We start from the raw sequence: 22,309 nt of genomic DNA, 5'->3' as shown, positions 1-22,309 counted from the left end.
GAAACATTGTGAGTTTGCAGCCTGGATTAGGCCCGTCGAAAGTAACACGAACGGAGCGTACTGTGTGCTATGCAGAAAGCAGTTTTCGCTCAGCAACATGGAAAGAAGAGTGGTGACAAGTCACGCTGAAAGTAAGAAGCACCAACTGGCCATTACTGGAGCCGGGGCACCCTCTGTAGCCTCATTTCTGACACTGTTGGCCACCGTTGTGACCAATGCCTGGCCAGTGCTGTCAGTTTCTGTGCATCCTTCAAGTTCTTCAACTACTGCGACGGACGTCCAACCCGATCGTACAGCAAAGGATATCTCTCAGCGTGACTTAGAGGTCATAAATGCTGAAGTGATGTGGTGCCTCACCGCTGTTATGATGCACACATCACTCCGTGCTGCCGCGGCATCGGCTTCTCTGTTCCCTTTGATGTTCCCATCATCAGCTACAGCCAAGAAAATGCAGCTTGGCAAAAACAAAGTAGGATATACTATTGTGTATGGCCTCGCACCTTTCTTCAAGGAGAACCTCTTGTCGGAAGAAAGCCAAGCCTCCCACCTCGTCCTGGCGTTTGACGAATCATTAAACAAAGTTGCACAAAAAGAGCAATTAGATGTGTTGGTTTGCTTTTAGTTGGATGAAGAGCAGAGCATGAAACACGCTACTTGACATCATGCTTTCTGAGGCGCGCGCAGGCGGAAGATTTGGTGTCCGATTTTAAAACTTCCACATTTGGACTCTCCCGATCAAAATTCTTCAGATCTCAATGGATGAGCCAAATGTAAATATAAAATTTCTCCGTGAGATCAAACAAGAACTTTGTGAATCCAGCGATGGCTGTTGTATTCTCGAAGTTGGTAGCTGTGGCCTTCATGCTGTGAACGGTGCTTTCAAAACCGGACATGCGGCAACAGGTTGGCAACTCGTGGAATTTCTTCGTGCTTTGTACAACTTATTCAAATGTGTACCTGCCTGACGCATTGAATACGCACGCATAACCGGGAGCTGCATTTACCCTATGAAATTTTGCGCTATGCGGTGGCTTGAAAATGTTTGTGCAATTTCAAGAGCTATTGAAATTCTGCCGTACCTAAAAGTGTACGTGGAGTCGTTTCGAAATGAGAACAACCGACCGACCAGCTCCACTTACTGCGTGGTCGAAACAGCCATTCGCGATCCTCTGCTGTCTGCAAAGCTAACCTTTATGCTTGGCATCGCGGAGGAACTGCAGCCACTCCTGGCTCAGTTCCAGACCGATTTGCCTATGCTTTCATTTCTTGGCGCAGCATTGGAGAACCTTCTACAATCACTAATGAGTAGAATAGTAAAGAAAGAAGTAATAATGGTGGCGGAGAGTCAGTGGAAGTTGATCAAGTTGGACAAGGACCTTGCTGCGAACGTATTTGCGACGCCCAAGGTTGACCTTGGGTTTGCTACGAAGAATGCGCTCCGAAAGGCCCCGAAACTTTCAGATTCGGGTATCCTATGGTTCAGAAGGGACTGTGCCACTTTCGTGAAGAACTGCGCCGAAAAGATCGCCGAGAGGTTGCCGTTGAGCTGGCGAGGGAATCGTCATCTCTGGATCCCGCGTGCGCGCTGATTTCCGATCTCGGGGAATGGCGTCTAAATGATGCACTTGAAGTTCTAACGGAGCACCAATGGATGATAGAAACAGAAGCTGACCGGGCGATGTGGTCCTACAAGCATGTATGCTCCCTAGCCTCGACGCAAGCGGCATTGAAAAATTTCATTAGGAGCACTCATCGGCTGGATGCCCTTTGGGCAGGCATCTGTGGTTCGAACAAAGAACTTCTCACATTTGTGAATGTGATCCTGTCTCTTTCGCATGGAAATGCATCTGTTGAGCGGGGATTTTCTATTAACAAGGAACGCCTTGTTGAAAATCAGAAGGAGCAATCTTTGGTCGCCCAGCGAATCGTGTATGACGCCGTAATGTTGGCAGGAGGAGTTGCCAATGTTCAGCTTACTAAGAAGATGCTCCAAATGGTCCGTGGGTCGAACTCACGGTGGAAAGAGGAGTTGGAGAGGATGAGCAGAAAGGGCAGATGCGCTGAGAAAGGAACGGGAAAGGAAGCGTGCCGCCGCTTCTGTGAAAGAGCTTGAGCTGAAAAAACGAAGTGTTGGCTGACGCCGAGATGCAAGTGACCCTCATCCAAACGAAAATTAACTCTTTAAAGCAGTGAAACAACACTGAAGCATTGTGCATGAACTTGAGGTTGACTTTCCACTGTTACTTTGAGGTTTGTCGCTCTTTCACTTCTACAAACTAAGGTTACGTTTCTATAATTTGCAGTTCATCTGAATAGACTTGCTGAGAGAGAATCACACTTGGGACTCTAAATTTAAGGTCCCACACCATTGCGGTTACTATCAGTGGATAGAATTATCTCACATTTGAAAATATTTGTTTCCGCATGCATCTTCCTTTTAGTTCGTATTTGAAAATGTTCAATTCGATTCGCAGTTTGTTTTAGCATTTTTTCGAAGACATTCGATTTGTTATACATTTTGCTAATTTCTCCGTTTTTTTAAATGAAATAAACACTACTCCTTACTATTCAAATAGGATTAAATCGTTGTTTTTATTTTTTAACATGCTTACTGGAGAGTGATACCATCAGGCGGCTTTGTGTCAGCTTGTTCTTGCATAAAAAAAAGTACTGTGTCACTCAGGGGATTTCACAATTGCACTCAGGGAAAACCTGGGAAACTTGGGGGAATTTGGAAACGTCAACTTGGTAGACACCCTGCTGATGCTGGTGAGGAGGCAAGGGAGGAGGACCGTTGAAATGGTAAGTCACTATGCCAGAAACTTCTTTGTTGGGTAGACACATGGTTGTGTGTGAAAGGTTGCTCTTAAGGTTCATGTGGCATTCTTGTACATAGGCTTATGACACATCATGATCTAGTGTTTTACCACTGGCAGAATGTGCCCATGTTACTACAGCAGAGATTAGCATGTACTTCATGAGTGTGGTCCTTAACGTTCACTGATCTGTATGCAGTCGAGCCCTCTTATAACGAAACTGACGGTCACGAGGATAGTGTTCGTTATATCCAAGGTTCTTATTAAGTGGACTTCCCTTACTACTGCGAAAAATGCAAAGTCAGGCAAAAGTGGCATTTATTTCTTGAAAAGGACCATTATGCACATCTGCTTCTTCAACAGCACTTCCCAAGCTCTCCAGAGTGGTCATGTCCTTCTCACCAAAATAATTCCTGCCGAGGAGCTTCTTTAGGGACATGATTACTAATTACGTTATGAGCATTCGTGGAAACTGGTGGCAGGTCTGCCTCCGCGTCTCCAATGCTCCACAAAGTTGTTCGAATGCAGTGATAAAGCTAATGCAACGCACATATGTGCAAACGTATACAGTAAAACCTCGTTGATACGTTTTTTTTTAAATGCGAGAAAAAAACGTATTATCCGGGAAAACGTATGGTCCAAACTCACCTTGATTTCCGAAAATCAAGACTCGAGAACGATGTGCAAGGGCATTTATTTCCATTTTCACTGCTTAAAGTAGTCGACCAGCGTTCGCTGATGAAGGGTGCGACCATTAGAAAGGTAGAGCTGCTTTTCTAGCTCACGAATGTTCTTATCTGCAGCGCTGTTCTCTTTGTCGCGGAAAAAACTCCGCAGCGCATCTAGTCCGGCAGCGGCCTGGGCGAAAGTAGTCGGGATGTCCTCTTCGTCGTCTTCGTCGCTATCAGACGCTTCGCCGCCTCGTACCTCGGCCACTATTTCGGCTACGCTTTGCGGCTCACAGGTCAGCACGTTGTCGTCGACGGCAACAAACTCTGAAAACAAGCCATCGGCACCGGTTGACCGAAACTCTTCGTCAATCTCTGCATAGTCATCGCTGGGCTCCTGGGTCTCCTCGGCCCCTGGCACGCGCCGAAAACCGCACTTGTGAAAACAGTTATGCACAGTATCGCTCGTAACGCTTTCCCACGAACTGACCAAGTAGTGCATTGCGTCTAGCAACGACAACTTCCCCGGGTCCTGCTGTCGTGAGACACGAGCCAGGAATCGTCGCACAATGCACTTTCTGTACAAGTGCTTCACGTTTTTTATAATCCCAGCATCTAAGGGCTGTAGATGACTCGTTGTGTTGCTCGGAAGAAAAATGACGCGGGCGTTTCGAAGAAAAGAAGTGTCCTTCGGGTGGGCCGCGCAATTGTCTAGAAACAGCAGCCCGTTCCGTCCTCTCGATCCGAGTCGTCTGTCGAGGTACCGAAGGAACATTTCAAAAATGCTGCAGGTCATCCACGCCTTTGTGTTATTTTTATAAACACAAGGCAAGTGTGCAATATTGCGCAAGCAGCGCGGGTTCTTTGCTTTCCCAATTACCCAAGGCTTGAGCATATCCCTCCCATCTTCATTGCAGCATAAAAGGACCGTCACGCGGTCTTTGCTTACTTTGCCGCCGTGACAATCGTCGCCTTTCAGGCACAGCGTTTTGTTCGGTTGTACCTTGAAGAACAGTCCCAGTTCATCGGCGTTGAACACGTCTCGTGGATCGTGTGCATTCAAAATTCCGGGCAGCAACGAAATCCAGTTTTCGATGTCAGCTGGATTGACGCTTTCACTTGCCGATACGCGATGGCATGCCGAGCTCGAAATCGGCTAATCCAGCCATTCGAGGCGGTGAAGTCATCAATTCTAAGCACATCTGCAATTTCCATTGCTTTCTCGCGAAGAATACTTCCGTCAAAGTTGACACCGGACGCTCTCGCTTGTTTGAACCACTTCAGAAGTGCTTCTTCCAGCTCCCCATGCCTGGCTCCACGGGCCTGCTTTGTCCCTGCGCCGAACACCAACGCGTTGCCTTCGATCTCCTTCCGCTTCGACACGATCGTGTTGACAGTTGATGCTGGCAGTCCGAGGTCATTTGCAATGTCGATTCGCTTCTTTTTGAGATTTGCGTCGACGACTGCCAAGATGTTCAACTTCTCCTTCAAGGACAACGGCTTACGCTTACGAGACGCCATGGCAGCCAGCAAACGACGCAGGAAGAAGGTGGAAATGAGAATCGGTAGCTATTCGTCCGACCGCAGGGTGGTGGGAACTGATGATGATGGTGTCTGGGAGCTTTAAAAGTAGGCAATCATCAAAATAAACCCGCGTCGACCAAAACAAAGTTGCATAGTCAAATCTGCAGTAGATTAGGAGATAAAAATTTTGACGGGCTTGTGCGTCCCGATTACGCAACCAGAGAGCAGAACCACCCTGTTTACCGGCTATAAAGCAACCAGAGTGGCGCTCGCTTGACTGGCGGAAACCAAGCGATATCGCGAGCGCTTCCTGTTTGCTGCATATAGTGAACGTACTAACCCTGCTAGGAATCGGAGAGACTGGAGGAGTAGGTGGGGCAGCGCCGTTGACATGCCACCGCGCCGAGCGGAGAAACCGCCGCGGCGGCGATTTACGCCATGCTCACGCAAGCATGGAGGAAGAAGTCGCGTGTGCCTGCTCTCAGCCAACTCTTCTTTTCGTCGCAAAACGTATTGTTTCACTAAGGTCTGAACGTATTTACCGGGAAATCGTGTGATCCGGGAACGTATAAACCGGGAAACAAATACACGTAACTCTATGGGGCATTTTTTCTTGCCCTCGATTTTGATCGTATGAACCGGGAAATCGTACGAACCGGGAACGTATCAACGAGGTTCTACTGTAATTTGAACTACCTGTTGTATGCATGATGATTCCGCCCGGCAGCAGCGCAGAAGTTGGTGAACCAATTGGAGAAAGCATGCGACGTGATTGGCTGGATCAACGAGGCTTGCCATATGACTGGCAGTCAAAGTTTTCAGATAGCTGCTATTGGTTGATTACGGACCTCATGCAGTTGTTTTGCTTTCAACGCTGTCCCTCTTTTGCGTGCACCATGCTTCTGCTTCTACTTTAGAGCACCCGGCACATGTGCAAGCATGGATTGACACTGCAGCCAGTCGATGTGCACCCGGCTGGTGGTTTCAATGCTGATTTTCATTGTTTTTTTGGGGTCGCTGGTTTATAATGGTTTATAATGATGAGCCCGGTACGGTCAAGCTACGTAACTTAGAGTTACTTATAGTCAAGGCATACAAGTATCTTGGTATCTGAATAAATTATGGCAGTACAGACCGCATGTGAGACCAAAGGGGGGAAATTTTAAAGAAAGCAAAAAGAAATGCAACTGTCATGAATCGCATGCTCTGGAGATATAAAAAATATGAAATTATTCGGGAAATATAGAAAGGTGCAATGTCACCGGGCTTGACGTTTGCAAACGCTATGGTTTGCTTGGGGTCTGCAAATTCGACACATGAAATAAAACATAGGACATTCGGTAGCTGTGCTATGGGGGCACATGGAAACACTACTAATGAAGCAGTTAAAGGTGGTATAGGGTGGTCAACATTCGAAGTGCGTGAGACAAAAAGTATGGTGCAGTGTGAAGAAAGGTTGAAGCATATGAATGAGAAACGATGGGTGGCAAAAATCTTCCAAGTACTTATACGATGCAGTATCGATACTACATGGAGGCGAATAACTATAGATGGCTTGCTAATAAATACAAATGTAAAAATGAAGAAACCGATAGCAAGACAACCTTGAAACATAAATTACGATCCTCAGGAAGTACTCTCAGGGAAAAGAAAATGTTGGATAAGCCGACGTTGGAGATAAATCTAAGATTAAAAGGGATAACCTTTTTGACAATTCCAAATGCTGTGTTTACTTTTCGCGGCTATAGGGCTGCAGGTGCTTGAGGACGAAGTGTTACTGGCAAAAATTTGATACCTCGGTGCACGATGGCGCCGCAGGAATCTTTGAAGCACTAGAGTTTCGGAATAGCCATGCAGGACATGCTGAATTTTTAAAAAGTACATGCAAGGTCAAGAGAGGAGTTTAGTAATGGGAAGGGAATTGGCTGTTAAATTGGCACTAAAACCAGTAAAAGCCCTCAGGGGAGTGCGCAAAAATCTGTCTGCTAACTGAGACTGGGGAGTGCAACAATCAAGACAAGGGGACAACACCACATTAGAACACCACGAGACACGAGCCCAAACTTTTAACTGAGTTTATTTTCGACATGGCGCATATTTATACGCATCTAATCATGGTACACACTGTGGGGACCTGCCCTGCAGCCCCCTGAGTTTGCTTTCCCGCGAGGCACCATGCTGCGGCGGTCTCACCTCGAGGCTGAGCGCATTCTCTTGTGAATTACATTAACTGGCAAGAGAGGGCGCCAGCATCGCTGCGCGGAGACTGCCAAAGCCCGCGCACGGGAGAAGGGGGCTTCGGCTGGGATCGTCGGCCTGAGCGGACGTGTCGCTTGCGTCTCCGCTCTTCGCCGGCGGGGCGAGGAAGCGACGGGGAGACAGGCTCCCGTACTCGTCCCGTCCGGCCTTCGGAGTATATATCCCTTGCCCTAGCGCGGGCGAACATTCGCTCGGAGCCTTGTTGGTGAGTCGGACGACCTCGATTCATTAGCGTACCTTGTTGCTAGCTGGCGTTATTGTTTCTGTAGCAATAAATGCCTGTTTGTGTCAGCCAATGCGTCGTTCCTTTGTTCCCCCAGAGCAAGGCCCGCTGTGGTCGGCGAGCGCTCGGTAGCGTACGCGACAACGGGGTGGGGCCCGGGCGGCTTTGAACCGTGTCAGCCGCGATTGAGTGGGGAGAACGAACTTATCTCCCCCATTCAACCCCACAACACAAACAAAAGCTTTAGAGCGAGCCAAGATAGCCAAGCAATCACCTAAACCATGCGAGATATAAACTATCCTCGCAACTCATGAATTTCACAAATGACCAGCTAAAAACAATTTTTCTCTTTTTTTTGTTAAAACCACAGATGGGTCGCTAACGAACCCGGCACAGTCCTTTTCTGAAGACATGCAAAATGCTTCCCACAATTCCCTTGTGGTCTTGTCCTTTGATTTAAGAAGAACCGTCGTTCTATCCAGTAGAGGTTCGCACTTGTGCTGGAGGGAGGGTATCCTCCCGCAGTCCTGGCGCCACGCGAAGGTAATATTCATACCCAAACCCAACAAAACACTTACACTTCAAAACCTTCGCCCGATTTCGCTAACCTCATGCCTCGGAAAGCTCTTCGAGCATGTTGTGTTAGCAAGACTCACAACGCACATGGCGGACAACAATCTATACCCGCAATCTATACCCCATAAGCCACATTAATGCTCATAAATATTCTTTATTCCCATCGGCTATTTTTTGCTGGAATAAACTACCACCGGCTGCTGTAAACTGCAACTCAATCGAATCATTCATAGAGCATGTTAACAGAGTTGAATCACTGTCAGTACCACCGTGATGAACCTATGTCGCCCAATTTCCATTTGTATTTTCTTTGCAATTACATGTGTTTCCTTTTCAACCCGCTAGTTTCTTCTCCTGGCTTTGACGTCATTAGTACCCTGTGCCACTATAGCGATGAAATGTTATTTTTGTACCCTTGTACTTTACGTATTCCCTTTGTTTTATATTCCCTCCTTGTAACCACTCCTGCATGGGCCCGAGAAGGGCCTGCAGTATCTGTAAATAAATAAATAAATAGCATGGTGGGATTCTGCCCCCATCTATCCGCACAGGACGCCATGCTGCAACTCACACATGACATTTTCGACCCGCTTGTGCCTGGTCACACAAAGGCAGTCTTATATTTGGATCTCTCCAAAGCTTTTGATCGCATCGAACATCAGGCGATCATGACTGCCCTATCTCCATTGAATGTGGGTGCGCGCACGTACGCCTACATTCAAGCATTCCTCAGTGAGCGCACGGCTGAGATACATTTTGGACCTCTCTCTTCCCCCTCCTACACACTTCAGAGTATCGGAACCCCTCAAGGGTCCATCCTCTCCCCCTTCCTCTTTAACCTCACCCTCATCCCCCTCACCCGAAAATTGGCAACTATCCCCCACCTTAAGCACACTCTTTATGGCGACGACATCACACTGTGGACCACCCACGGCAGTGACGGCGACATAGAGAACACCTTACAGGAAGCAGCCACCCTCACCCAAACTTATGCACAGAACATTGGACTGTCTTGTTCCCCAGAGAAGTCCGAACTGCTCTTCATCCGGCCAAAGAACCCCGCTCTCCCATTGCCATCGAACTGAATGGGGACATGGTATCGGAGGTTGACACCCTCCGCGTATTGGGCCTGTATATCCAGAACGATGGCAAAAACACCACCACCCTCAAGAAACTCAAGCAGGTTGCAGGCGCGATATCGCATCTCATCCGCAGAGTTTCGGGCCATCATAGAGGCATGAAGGAGCGCGACCTCTGTCGCCTCATTCATGCCTTTGTCCTCAGCCGTGTGCTCTACACTACCCCATACCTAGAACTATCCAAACACGACATAAATACTTTGGATGCCTTGATCCGCAAGGCATTCAAAGTCGCACTTCATCTTCCCCTCAACACCCCCACAGACAGATTACTAGGCCTGGGCTTCCGCAACACGATCGGGGAACTCGTGGAGATCCATCGACAGGCCCAATACATAAGGCTTACACAAACCTCCACAGGCTGGTATATCCTGGACTCCCTCGGAGTCAGAATACCGGCCAACGACCCAACCCTCCTCCCCATTCCTCGATCCCTTCACCGAGAGCTGGTCATCAAGCCACTGCCAAAAAATATGCACCCCTCCCACCATGAGCAGCGCCGCAGAGCCCATGCGAAGGCACTCCACCGAGTGTACGGCTCCGAGCCGGACGCCGTATGGGTGGACGCCGCCTGCACGGGTGACGAAGCAATCGTAGCCGTGGTGGACTGCTCTTCATCCACCCTCCTCACACTACCTCTCTTCCCTGACACCACCCCAGAGGCTGCAGAGGAAGCCGCCATTGCAATTGCCATCACCTGCACGGAAGCCCAGTACATTTTAACAGACTCTAAAACTGCAATTCTAAATTTTGCGCGAGGCCGAGTCCACGTCCCTGCTTTTGGCATACTGGGCTTGCCCGATGTACCCCCACCCCGCCATGTAGAGCTTATATGGGTGCCTGCGCACTCCGGGAATCCCGAAAACGAGGCCGCCAGCCTTTTAGCCCGAGGTTCTTTAAACCGGGTTCAGGTGGCCTCGGATCGGGGATTCGCGAGGGAGCGAATGCACTCGTTCAGCGAGATGACGCAGGCCTACAGAGCCTCGCGCCAGCTCTACCCCCCGCCCCACCCCTCCCTAGATAACAAACACGCAACACTCTGGCGCAAACTACAGACACACACACACTCCCCTCACCCCTGACCCTAGCCCACTATCACCCCTCCTTCCCCACTCCTGCCTGTACCTTGTGCCCAGAACCATTCGCCTCTTCCCTCCACATCCTCTCCCTCTGCCCGGCGGACCCTCCCCCGCGCGGCCTAGAGGACCTCAAGACCTGGGAGGACTGGGAGACCCTGCTGCGCTCGGAGGACCCGGCCGTGCAGACAATCGCCACCGGCCGGGCTGCCAGTGTTATGGACCTTAGGGACATAAGCACTTGAGTGCAGTGGGGTCGTGCGGAGACCCAGGGGCGTGCCCCGACTTCCTCTCCAACAATAAAGTTTTTTTCTCTCTCTCTCTCTTTCACGCATTACATATGTATAAAATGGTGTCGCTGTGCGTAGTCTTGTTGCGGAAATCACTTAACTGTTTTACTTCATAAAATACACAAACGGCTTCTTTATTTGCTGCATAAGAAATGCGAGCGACATTTTATAAATGTGTAATGTGCGAAAGCCAACTCAATGAGCTTTAAAGTGCTTATTTTTCTACAGAATACCTCCACATACAAAGATATGTTACAGACATTTGCAAGTGTATTCATTTATAACTACACCGCCTCTTTTCTCAGCTTTCAAACTAGTACAGGCACCAAATTTGGTTGCGTTCATTTTAATGACGTACAAGACATCAGTAAACATAAATTGCCACGTGCTATTTAGCTGTGCTTTATAATTTAATTTTCTCTCAAATTGTTTCGATTACAGCTTAAACAGCCGAAGTTCAGTTCAGGTCATGGGAGGCATACAAAGACAGCAATATTAGACCTGTCTTCGTTTGTTGCATCATATGGTATCTTATGTTCTGCAAGGTTTGACATCCCAAAGCTGCACGTTGGCCATGAGATGCTGTAGTGGAGGGTTCCGGATAAGTTAACCTGCACTGATATTGTACACCACATGGATATTTTTGCATTTTGCCTTCACTGAAATGCAGCTGCTGCAGCCTGGATTCACTACTGTATCCTTGATTCCAGCTTTTGAACAGGCTGCTGTAAGGATTTTAGTGAATTAGTATGATGAAGCAGCGATTATATCAGTTTTTTGTACCTCACATGAGTTGTACTGAACTTTGACATCATAGCCATCGTGCAGTTGTCGAAACTGAAATAACATGCGAGAATAAATTTGGTTATAAATTATTTACTGGGCACAAGTGAACTCCACACAGGGACCCACATATACTTATGTCTTGTGCACTGCCCCAAAGAAAAGCTGAAGCCAAAAGTTTTGTGTCCATACTCCTTTAAACAAAAACCAAGGCATCCTTTTTTTGTGATAGAAAACACTGAAAGTAGGGAGGTTACAGGTTTTCAGACTGCATTCCAAATGCCTCATGCTGCAAATGAGCCAATACCTTTTTGAGCAGGAGAAAAATGCCCACAAGAGCAAGAGCGGTAGAACAGCCTCTGTGCATTGGCTGGGACGAACAAGCCAGTGCGTAGGCTAAAGTGGTAACTGTATGTAGCAGTGCTGCTCGCAGCACATTATGGCGACAGCCGTGGCCTACCGCAGCAATAACGATTAACAATATATATGCCACAGCATCCTTTCTTATTGAGTTATTCCTACGAAGCTTTCACTGGACTATTTCAATTCCTGGCTCAGATGAACCATTGGTAGCATCTTCGCTGAAACCGTTGTTACGTCTCGCCTACCTACGACGCGCGGTATAGCCGGCGCGGATGCAGCGGACGCCGCGGCTTCGTTCATCGCTGCCGCAACGCCTCCCGCCAAGCGCGTCCAGGCAGGTTTCAGTGCCACGTGTCGTCGTGCGTGCGTGTGTGTGTGTGTGCATGTTTTGCCCACGCTTGTCAAAGCGCGGCAGCCGGGGAGAGGAGCTCCCCAACCGGGAGGCGAGGAGGTCTGACCGGCGCCGGCCTGGCGGACGCGCCCGTCACGCCTGAACATGTTCAAGCGTCGCCGTATCGGATGACTCTTCCCAAGCCGTTCCCTCTTGCCCTCGACTCCGTGGGTATAAAGGGGGCTGCCCCGGACGCCAACGAGAGACTTCGATTCCTTCCTTCGAGTAACGTGGTCGCCCTGACCGGCTGCTCTTTTGCGATGCCAGAATAAACAAGTTGTTCTGTTGCCAGTCGACTCATCCTTTGCCGGGACCTTCGGATGTTTCCAGCTTTGCCCCAGGCCGCCAGGCCAACGCTACCCTTGGGGCTTGCAACCCATTTGCAACAACTGGTTGCCAGCGGTGGGATCCCGACAACGGAGGCCAGCAGCGAAGATATGCGTTCAACTGTATGCTGAGCAGCACAACGACCATCCGGGAGCAGTGCAACGAGCCCTGTGTGATGACTGGTTGCCTGCAGCGGAACGACTGCGCTGAATTCGTGGCTGCGAGGTTTGGTGAGTGCGGGACTTTCTTCTTCTGAGTTTTGCCAGGCTTTTGTTAGTGTCAGAAACAGAGCTGGTAATTGTGGTTGTCGTTGCTGCCGGGTTAGTTTGCGGCAAGACAATAGTAGGCAGTAGAGAAAGCAGCATTCGGAGCAGCCATGGATTTGAAGTCGTTGCGCAAACCGAAATTGCTGGAGCTTGCAAGAGAGTTGGGTCTTGATGTCTCAGACAAACTCAGAAAACCAGAACTGCTAAGGGCGATTCTTGAGTTGGAGGCTGAGGATGACGAGCTGTCGGAATGCCTTGAGACCATTGAGGAGAGGGAACAAAAAGAGAAAGAGGAGCGCGAACGTAAAGAACAAAAAGAGAAAGACGAGCGCGAACGTAAAGAACAAAAAGAGAAAGACGAGCGCGAACGTAAAGAACAAAAAGAGAAAGAGGAGCGAGAACGTAAAGAACAAAAAGAGAAAGAGAAAGAAGAGCGCGACCGTCAACACGCTTTGGAAATGAAGCGTCTCGAGGTAGAGATGGAACGCGCTCGTAATGGAAGTCAGGCACACGGTGCAGGAGAACGGGTATCGTTCAAAATGACTGACCTGATGCGGCCGTTTAAGCTTGGAGAGGACATTGGTTTGTTCCTGGTTAACTTTGAGCGAACGTGCGAGAAGCAGGGGTTCTCTCGGGAAACGTGGCCACAGCGCTTGCTCACTTTGTTACCCGCCGAGGCGGCCGACGTAGTCGCTCGCTTGAAGAGAGAGGAGGCAGAGGATTTCGACCAAGTGAAATCAAGTCTGCTAAAAAAGTACAGGCTGTCAGCGGAGGCGTTCCGTCGGAAGTTTCGGGAAAATGAAAAAGGCAGAAATGAGTCATATACAGAGTTTGCCTACAGGCTTATGTCAAACATGCAGGAGTGGCTCAAAGAAGAGAAAGCGTTTGGTGACCACGAGAAAATTCTGCAGTGTTTCGGGCTGGAACAGTTTTATAGTCGGTTACCTGAGAACGTGCGGTACTGGGTCTTGGATAGGCCAGACGTTAGTACAGTGGCTAAAGCCGCCGAGCTAGCCGAGGAGTTTGTGACGCGTCGGGCTCGCGGAGCTAAGGACGGTCAAAAGGGTGAATTTGGCTCCAAGTCTGAGAGGCCGAAGTTCACACCCATGAGAGCAAGGGGGGACACACGTAGTGCGGATGCGAGTGAAAGCAGTCCGACCGAACGTAAGGAGACGGCGGCAGCCGAAGCCGAACGCAGAAAGCGGTTCGAGGCGAGGCAAGCGCGCGTGTGTTATACGTGCCAGAAGCCGGGTCACATTTCGGCGCAGTGTCCAGAAACAAAAAGAGAAGTCGTGTGTTTGTCATTATGTAGCACTGACGAGAACATGAAGCTTCTCGAGCCTTACATGCGAGACTTCCTCGTGAACGGGAAAGAGTGCCGAGTGCTTCGTGATTCCGCAGCTACAATGGATGTAGTTCACCCCTCTTACGTAGAACCCGATATGTTCACGGGCGAGCGCGCATGGATCAAGCAAGCCGTGGAAGCTCATAGCGTGTGTCTGCCCGTAGCAAAAGTGCTTATTGAAGGACCTTTCGGAGCACTTGAGACGGAGGCCGTAGTGTCATCTAGGCTGCCCCCCCAGTACCCGTACCTATTTTCGAACAGGTCCGATCACCTCCTGCGCGAGAAGGGGCTTTTGTTTGGTGAGGCTAGCGTTCAGGCCTTAACCAGATCAGGAGTTCGGGAGCTCGCTGCAAAGGCGGTAGTTGAGGGGCCGACGTTGTCAAACAATGAAAAAGGGTCGGAGGCGCAGCAAGCTGATATCCAGAGCACGTCCGAACTGGATAAAATTGAAAACAATGAAAAAGGGTCGGAGGCGCAGCAAGCTGATATTCAGAGCACGTCCGAACTGAATAAAATTGAGCCTGTAGCTTTGAAGGCACCAGGTACTGGAGAGGAAATGCACGACACGGGAAAGTTAGAAGAGCTTCCGGTCGAGCTTCCGGGACTAGGCTCAGTGACGAACAGGGAAGACACTGATCAGGTCATTAGTGACTTAATCATTAAAGCACCGCTGTCGGCTGAGCAGAAAACCGAACTACACCAACTCTTACAAGAGTTTCAAGGTCAGTTCTCTGAGAGGCCTGGTAGGACTTCTGTCCTTACTCATGATATAGAACTTACCTCCCCAGAGCCAGTACGATCCAAGGCGTACCGGGTGTCACCCCGCCAGCGCGATATTATGGAGGCTGAGGTAAAGAAAATGCTACAGCTCGGTGTTATTGAGGCGGGTGAGAGTGATTATACCTCCCCTTTGATTTTAGTTGAGGTACCGGGCAAGGAACCTCGTCCTTGCGTCGACTACCGCAGGCTTAATTCCATTACTAAGGATCAAATTTATCCGATCCCTAACATCGAGGAGCGCCTTGAGAAAGTTAGTAGCGCTCAGTTTATTTCCACCCTAGATCTTGTCAGGGGTTATTGGCAGGTTCCACTTACAGAAGAGGCTAGTAGGTATGCGGCGTTCATTTCACCAATGGGAACATTTCGTCCTAAAGTTTTGAGTTTTGGTTTGAAGAACGCGCCATACTGCTTTTCAAGCCTCATGGACAAAGTGTTGCGGGGACAGGAAGAATTCGCTTTACCGTATTTAGACGACGTAGCGATATTCTCCGCATCCTGGTCTGAGCATATGGCACACTTGCGGGCAGTGCTAACCCGCCTGCGCGAAGCGGGCTTGACAGTCAAGGCTCCCAAGTGCCAATTAGCACAGGCCGAGGTTGTCTACCTCGGTCACGTGATTGGACAGGGTCGTCGCCGCCCCTCTGAAATAAAGGTGGCCGCTGTGCGAGACTTCCCGCAACCGCGCACGAAGACCGATATTCGGTCGTTCTTGGGTGTCGCCGGCTACTATCAGAGGTACATCCCCAGGTACTCCGATATCGCGGCTCCCCTGACGGATGCTCTAAGAAAAACAGAGCCCCAAACAGTCGTCTGGAGCGAGACAAAGGAGAGAGCTTTTAGCGCCCTAAAGAGCGCCCTAACAAGCCAGCCTGTGCTACGATCGCCAGACTATACCAAAGGGTTCGTTGTTCAGTGCGATGCTAGTGAGCGAGGCATGGGCGTTGTACTGTGCCAAAGGGACAATGGAGAAGTGGAACACCCCGTCCTGTATGCTAGTCGTAAGCTGACCTGTCGTGAGCAAGCGTACAGCGCCACCGAGAAAGAGTGTGCGTGTCTCGTGTGGGCCGTTCAGAAATTGTCATGCTACCTAGCCGGCTCGAGGTTTATCATTGAGACGGATCACTGCCCTCTCCAATGGCTGCAGAACATCTCTCCCAAAAATGGCCGCCTCCTGCGCTGGAGCCTCGCTTTGCAACAATATTCCTTTGAGGTGCGTTACAAAAAGGGGAGTCTCAACGGTAACGCCGATGGCTTAAGTCGAAGCCCCTAACGTAGGAATCCGCCTCAAAGTTGTTGGTTACTGATGTTTTCTTCCTGAGGCAGGATTTTTAACATATTGCTTTTGTTTAGTGTTTCAAAGTGATTATGTGCTTTCTAGTGCAATTTTCCAATTTGTGGACGCGTTCTGAGTGCTGCTTGACTACTGTAAGGAACTAGGCAGTAGTATAAAAGGGGAAAGAGCCTGGCAGAGCTTAGTGAGGGTTGTCTCGTGCTTGCTGACTGAGCGGTTGCGTTTCGGCGTAGTTCTAACGCTTGCTGGGAACGAGCACAAAAATGGCAACTCTCCCGAAGTGACTTTACAGTGTCCTATGTGATCCTGAACCCGAGAACGAGGCCTTCTCTGTGCGCTGCGCTCAAGCAACGTCGAGGGACGATCGGTTTCGATTACGAGCATCATCGAGCGACATCCCTCTGGACAGCGGATGCAGTCCCCTGACCATCGGGATCTCCTTCTCCCGGCGGGGCGGTCTGTTACGTCTCGCCTACCTACGACGCGCGGTATAGCCGGCGCGGATGCAGCGGACGCCGCGGCTTCGTTCATCGCTGCCGCAACGCCTCCCGCCAAGCGCGTCCAGGCAGGTTTCAGTGCCACGTGTCGTCGTGCGTGCGTGCGTGTGTGTGTGCATGTTTTGCCCACGCTTGTCAAAGCGCGGCAGCCGGGGAGAGGAGCTCCCCAACCGGGAGGCGAGGAGGTCTGACCGGCGCCGGCCTGGCGGACGCGCCCGTCACGCCTGAACATGTTCAAGCGTCGCCGTATCGGATGACTCTTCCCAAGCCGTTCCCTCTTGCCCTCGACTCCGTGGGTATAAAGGGGGCTGCCCCGGACGCCAACGAGAGACTTCGATTCCTTCCTTCGAGTAACGTGGTCGCCCTGACCGGCTGCTCTTTTGCGATGCCAGAATAAACAAGTTGTTCTGTTGCCAGTCGACTCATCCTTTGCCGGGACCTTCGGATGTTTCCAGCTTTGCCCCAGGCCGCCAGGCCAACGCTACCCTTGGGGCTTGAAACCCAGATGCAACACCGTGCTAAAAAAAACTTGGATGCCTTCTTAAAGAAAATAGGATAACATTTAGGTTTCCTTCTATGAACGCCTAATGTTCTTGTTACAATTTTCCCACCATAACTCCTGTACGAACCAGTTCCATTGTCCATATAGCATGCTTCATGAGTCACCACCTTCTAGGATGTACAGTATCTTCCATTAAATCATATGAGACAATACTAATCTGACCGATTAATCAACCTTAATTTATTTTAAAATTTCAACTTCCAAATTTTGGGGGTTCTCAAGATTTCAGATTTGGCGGAGCCCTACGATTGGTCCACTGGCGGTCACGTGGTATTGATGACGTCGCAACCCTCTCAGTTGGATTCATAGATCGCGAGGAGTCCTCATACCACTACTGGTGCAATGGTGCAGCGGTTAAGCGATGAGTCACTGTCTCGGCAAGTGGCTGTTTCAAACACAGCCACCGGTGGAGCTTGTGAAACCCAGGTTGTTCTTCCCAAACTCCCGTAAGGTTCATGTGCAGCGTCACAGTGGGCAGGTGGTAACTGCATTGAATTTGGCAATGGTAGGCAGTCTACCTACAATCCGATATGCAGGTTGTGTGATGTCACAAGGTCACCTGACCTCTCTTGACCAACCAGAGAAGCCGGATATTTTTTGAGGTGACAAGCTAAATGCTATCACAATAAGAAACTTCACTGGCAAAATAGCTAGATCGGAAGTTACATACCCGCAAAGCCTTCAATTGATTAGAAACACATTATTTTTAAGTAACTTGCATTTTGAAAATGTTTAATGGTTTTTAATTGTGCTGATATGCTACAAAGCTATCAAAGCATCTTGGCAGCCTCCTGATACACAAGTGAATTCTGCAAGCTTGTGGCCTTGTGAACCTTATTTATACCAATGACCTTCCAAGAGCCAAAAAGGGTCTTAACATTAATCCATTTATTACCAGTAGACACTCTCACTGGTGCATGTGTGCTACTGACAAGCTGTAAGTAAGCAATAAAAAAATTCTTTGTAATGTACAATTACAACAGCCACTGTCACTGCCTTGCTCAGATCACATATTGGTAAAGCATGCCTGATAAAAGTCACAAGTTCGCAATGTTTTCACACACACAATGACAAATGGAATTAAAAAAGATATGAAACACTAATGTGGTCAAAACCTTGACATTCATGTATAAAACAATCTGTCACATGATTCACTAATCTTGTTTGAAACACCTTGAGTTACGCTTAATACACTCAGTTTCTTTGGCAAGGCGCCATTCACACATATTCTGGAAAGGGCAACAATTGCATTTCCATACATATTCTATGTCCTCAATTCCTTTGGCAGGTCTCTTACCTGTCCAGAATGGAAACAACTGCTGAAGAATGTCCACCAACCAACTTTCATCATACTCAACACCTTGAAAGCACAGCGTCGTATTTGTCTTTTGGCTGAAGTACTCCACAATCAGCTGACTGGGAAGAGGCAATGCTTGAATGGCAGCCAGGACAAACGGCACCAGTCGACCAAGGCTGTTCATATGTCGTTCTTTTGGCGGCAATAATTCAAGTACCACAGAGCTCAACTGAACATCTAGATTTACACGGAAGCCCTTTTCAATGTCCTTTACGTCAACTTTGCCCAGAATCAGACTGGTGAGCAGATGACGATACAGCATGACCTGCAACCGGTGTGAGCGGCGCACTGATGTGTTTGGCAGTCTCGTGCCCCTAATCGTTTTCAGTTCCACAACATCAATTTGAAGCGTTTCCCCGTCGCAGCGCATTTCATCAACGACTCCATTCACAAAAATGTCGCCGTCCAAGACTCTTCCAAACACTGGAACTTCCCTCACAATAGGTGCACCGCTGAGCAGGGAACGAACGGCCTGCAGTAGGTTCAGAAACATTACCGCTATGTTGTCTTCGCGCGTCTCTGTCAACAGCAACCACATCTTGGACTTCGAGTTGCCTCGTTATGTGGATATTCGAGCCACGGGTGATCTGTGGGCTCTCTGCTTCTTCAACATCGAACCCCATTTCCTTGAGGCGGGGTACTCCGATGAGCGTGTAGAGAAGCTTCTGTTCGCAGTACACCTGACTTGACAAGTCCGACACATAAACACAGCCATTGCGATACTTCTAGAGGAGAGGCCTTGAATCGGTAGGGCCGTCAAAGGGAAGTTTGGCTATCGGATCATCACCCTCCTGGTCATCCCAAGCATTGGCTGCACCATTGTCATCTATAGTGAACTTTCGAGCAATTGGAAGAAAGCGCTGTCAAGTTCAGTTCGACAAGCGGTAATTAAATATCCGCTGGTGTGATAGAAAAGAGGTAAACAACGCACCCAAGAAGCATTTGAACACCCATCAAATGCGTCACTATGCGCGCCACAGAAGAACTAGGGATATTTGGGACCACGTGCTAGGGACAAGAACGGACTTGCTGCACCCAGTGTTTCCAGCAAGGCCTAGTTTCCGGCCACGTTTTCGACTCTAAGAACTTCTTCAAAATAGTCGTAGCTCCTTAAGAATAAGACAAAATAAAATACATAATTAAGTTCAAATAAAAAAAGTCCAACTTGAGGAGGAACAGTTGTTTGTTGATTATTAGTTTCCACCTCTGATCAATAAACCTAAAAAAAAATGAAGTATTTGGTTCCTTCTGGAATCTTAATTCAGCGTTATGCCTTCTGTTTCGTTGTTACAAAATGATAAGAAAGGTAGGGCCAAAATTGGTTACCAGGCAGCATTATCATCAAGAGGTGCTGCCGCTACAAAGTATGTACTCTACTGTACAAAGTTCAAACTGTTCAAATGTAAACAAAGGTAAACAAGTGCACACTTACCCCCGCGACTCGTTCGCTGACATTGGGCAGCGTTTGGGGTTTGGTTTTGTCATCAACTCTAGACATTAAGGAACTGTAAATACCATCAGAGGAAGTACTGCCTTTGTCAAAAATTTAAATCCCAGGGGGTTTGTGTCTGGGGCTCCTGTAGCATTCGTGGAAGACCTAGCCGTTGAAGGGGGCAGGAAAAAAGTTCTTACCTTCAGGAGATTTTGATTACTAAGAATGCATTACACGCCACACGGTGTGGCGATCGGAAGCAGACCCCTTGGGCTTTAAACTTTTCACAAAGGGTGTACCTAGAGTACCATAAGGTCCAGTCGCCAATGGGTGAAACATGGTAGTAGTCAATGGGTGAAGCGTTTTCAATACTAATCTGCAGATTCGCATCCTTCCGGTCAACCTTCGCAAGAAGGCAGCGCACCAACAAACCTTTGAAATGGTGCTTTATGTTTCTGATAATGATAGCATCCAGTGGCTGCAAATGACTTGCAGCGTTCGGGGGCAGGAATACCACTTTGACACTCTGTAGTGTCATCTGTTTTGGGTGAACAGTACACTGGTCCAGCAGCAAAACAATCTTTCTGTTCTGGCACGACATCCTATGGTCCAGATGAACTCCATGAATAGAGCCGACGTCATCCACACCTTTTTATTAGTCGTATAGATGCAGGGCAACGTTCCGGCTACCTTAAAGCATCGGGCTTTTGGTACTTGCAAATGACAGTCAGTTTCATCTTTTCTGACCCGTCAGCGTTGCAGCAAAACAAAACCTTAACACACTGCTTGCTTTTTTGTCTGCCCTGGCAGGCTTTACCCTTGAAGCACAGACTCTTTTCGGGCTGAAGGCTGTAATGTTGTAGAATAGCCCTGCCTCATCTACGTTAAAAGCATTGCGAGCATCATATTCCGGAATGAAAGACAGCAGCGTGGTTGCCATCCAATCTTCAACGGCGTAGGCGTCAACCTTTTTTCTTTCGTTGCAAACGGTTTTGTAGGAGAGGTCATGCCGTGCCTTGAATCTGTGAATCCAGCCACCAGAGGCCTGAAAATCTTCGATTCCCAGTGTGAGTGCGATGTCCGCAGCCTTCTCACTTAGAACTTTTCCATCAACGTTGACGCCGACCGCGGTGACTTGCTGACCATGTTAGAACTTCTAACTTCACATGGGGGGCAGTCTTCGCTTCTTTGGAGTTTATGCCATAGCGTTGCACATTTTGCATATTTTGGTCGCGCTGACCAACGATCGTAGACAGCGTAGAAAGCGGCAGGCCTAATTCCTTGGCCATGTCAATGCGCCTTTTCTTGGGCTCTTCGTCCTCCTTCTTTAAAATATCCAATTTGTCCTTAAAAGTCAGAACCTTCTGCTTTTGCGACATTGTACTGATTGCAGTACCTTTCAGGCTGATGCAATCGATGCTCGTAAAACGACACACACAAACAGTACGCTGCAGTTCCGTAGTCTCTCTTCGCGCACGAGGGAACAGAGGAGCAAGAACTGCTGCTGCGGCGACGATCTGTGTGCTGGCTGTAGCAAAGAGTGGGGGAGCGAAGCGTGGGGGGCCGCAAGAAATGTTAAGAGGACAAACCGCTCCCGAAAACGTGGGGTGTGTTGGCTGGTTCACAGGGCGAACGGAACAATAAGCGGCGGCGCTAGCTTCGGGCAACAACAAAGTAAAAAAAAAGTGAAGAGGCCGCTGCCAAAAACAAGAGATAGAGAGAGAAAGCTTGCGCTTACCCGTCACTTGCCTTGTCAGTCTCCCTACTGCTGCGGAATCCCAAACCGGCACTGGCGCACACTGCGCCGGCGGTCGCTCGACGGTTGCGGTGCCCAAATTTGTATCACCCGGCGCGATGCAGAAAAGTGTTCGGAACATCTGAATTTTGGCCCATTGTGCACAATGCAATTTGGCCGGGGAATTTTACAAATTCATATCACACCTAAATTGGTATCAGCTCGATTCGTATCATCGAGATTCTGCTGTATAATATAACGATTCCCAAACCAATTCCATGCCATTTTTGAATTTCCCGCCCTTGGTCATTGGCTGGACTGCCGCTATGTTCCCCCTTGGTTATTGTCTGGAGCCTAGGGAGTGGCGTCGCTCCAGCCAGTGGTGAAGGGAGGGAAATTCAACCATAGAATTGATTCAGAAAGGAATCCTTATATATTATGCCGGCTCAGCATGCAACTAGTGACATCCATGAACTGGAACGCCATGATTGACTGTTATGCCGTGTATTAATAAACTAAATGTGCTTCCTGCGTAAAATGTAAAAATTTTACCAGATTTGTTTTGTTATCAAAATTTGGTACATGCAGTGTTCTGCACTTTTCAAAATG

The 22,309-nt window shown here is 48.9% G+C and overlaps 1 protein-coding gene and 1 pseudogene across 6 annotated transcripts in view; one reads left to right on the top strand and one right to left on the bottom strand.

Annotated features, from left to right (window-relative positions):
• The window catches only part of LOC144113402 (uncharacterized), a 56,214-nt gene that overhangs the window by 24,495 nt on the left and 9,410 nt on the right, over positions 1-22,309 (top strand). For all 6 annotated transcript variants that reach the window (XM_077646454.1, XM_077646455.1, XM_077646456.1 and 3 more), the window contains exon 5: positions 2,706-2,802. In XM_077646454.1, coding sequence (XP_077502580.1) covers positions 2,706-2,802 — 97 coding nt within the window. The remainder of the gene's footprint in view (positions 1-2,705; positions 2,803-22,309) is intronic.
• On the bottom strand, positions 18,331-20,031 carry LOC144116239 (exonuclease V-like; annotated as a pseudogene).

Source organism: Amblyomma americanum, chromosome 1 (assembly GCF_052857255.1).
Source record: "Amblyomma americanum isolate KBUSLIRL-KWMA chromosome 1, ASM5285725v1, whole genome shotgun sequence".
NCBI lineage: Eukaryota > Metazoa > Arthropoda > Arachnida > Ixodida > Ixodidae > Amblyomma > Amblyomma americanum.
This window is presented reverse-complemented; position numbering and strand designations above follow the sequence as displayed.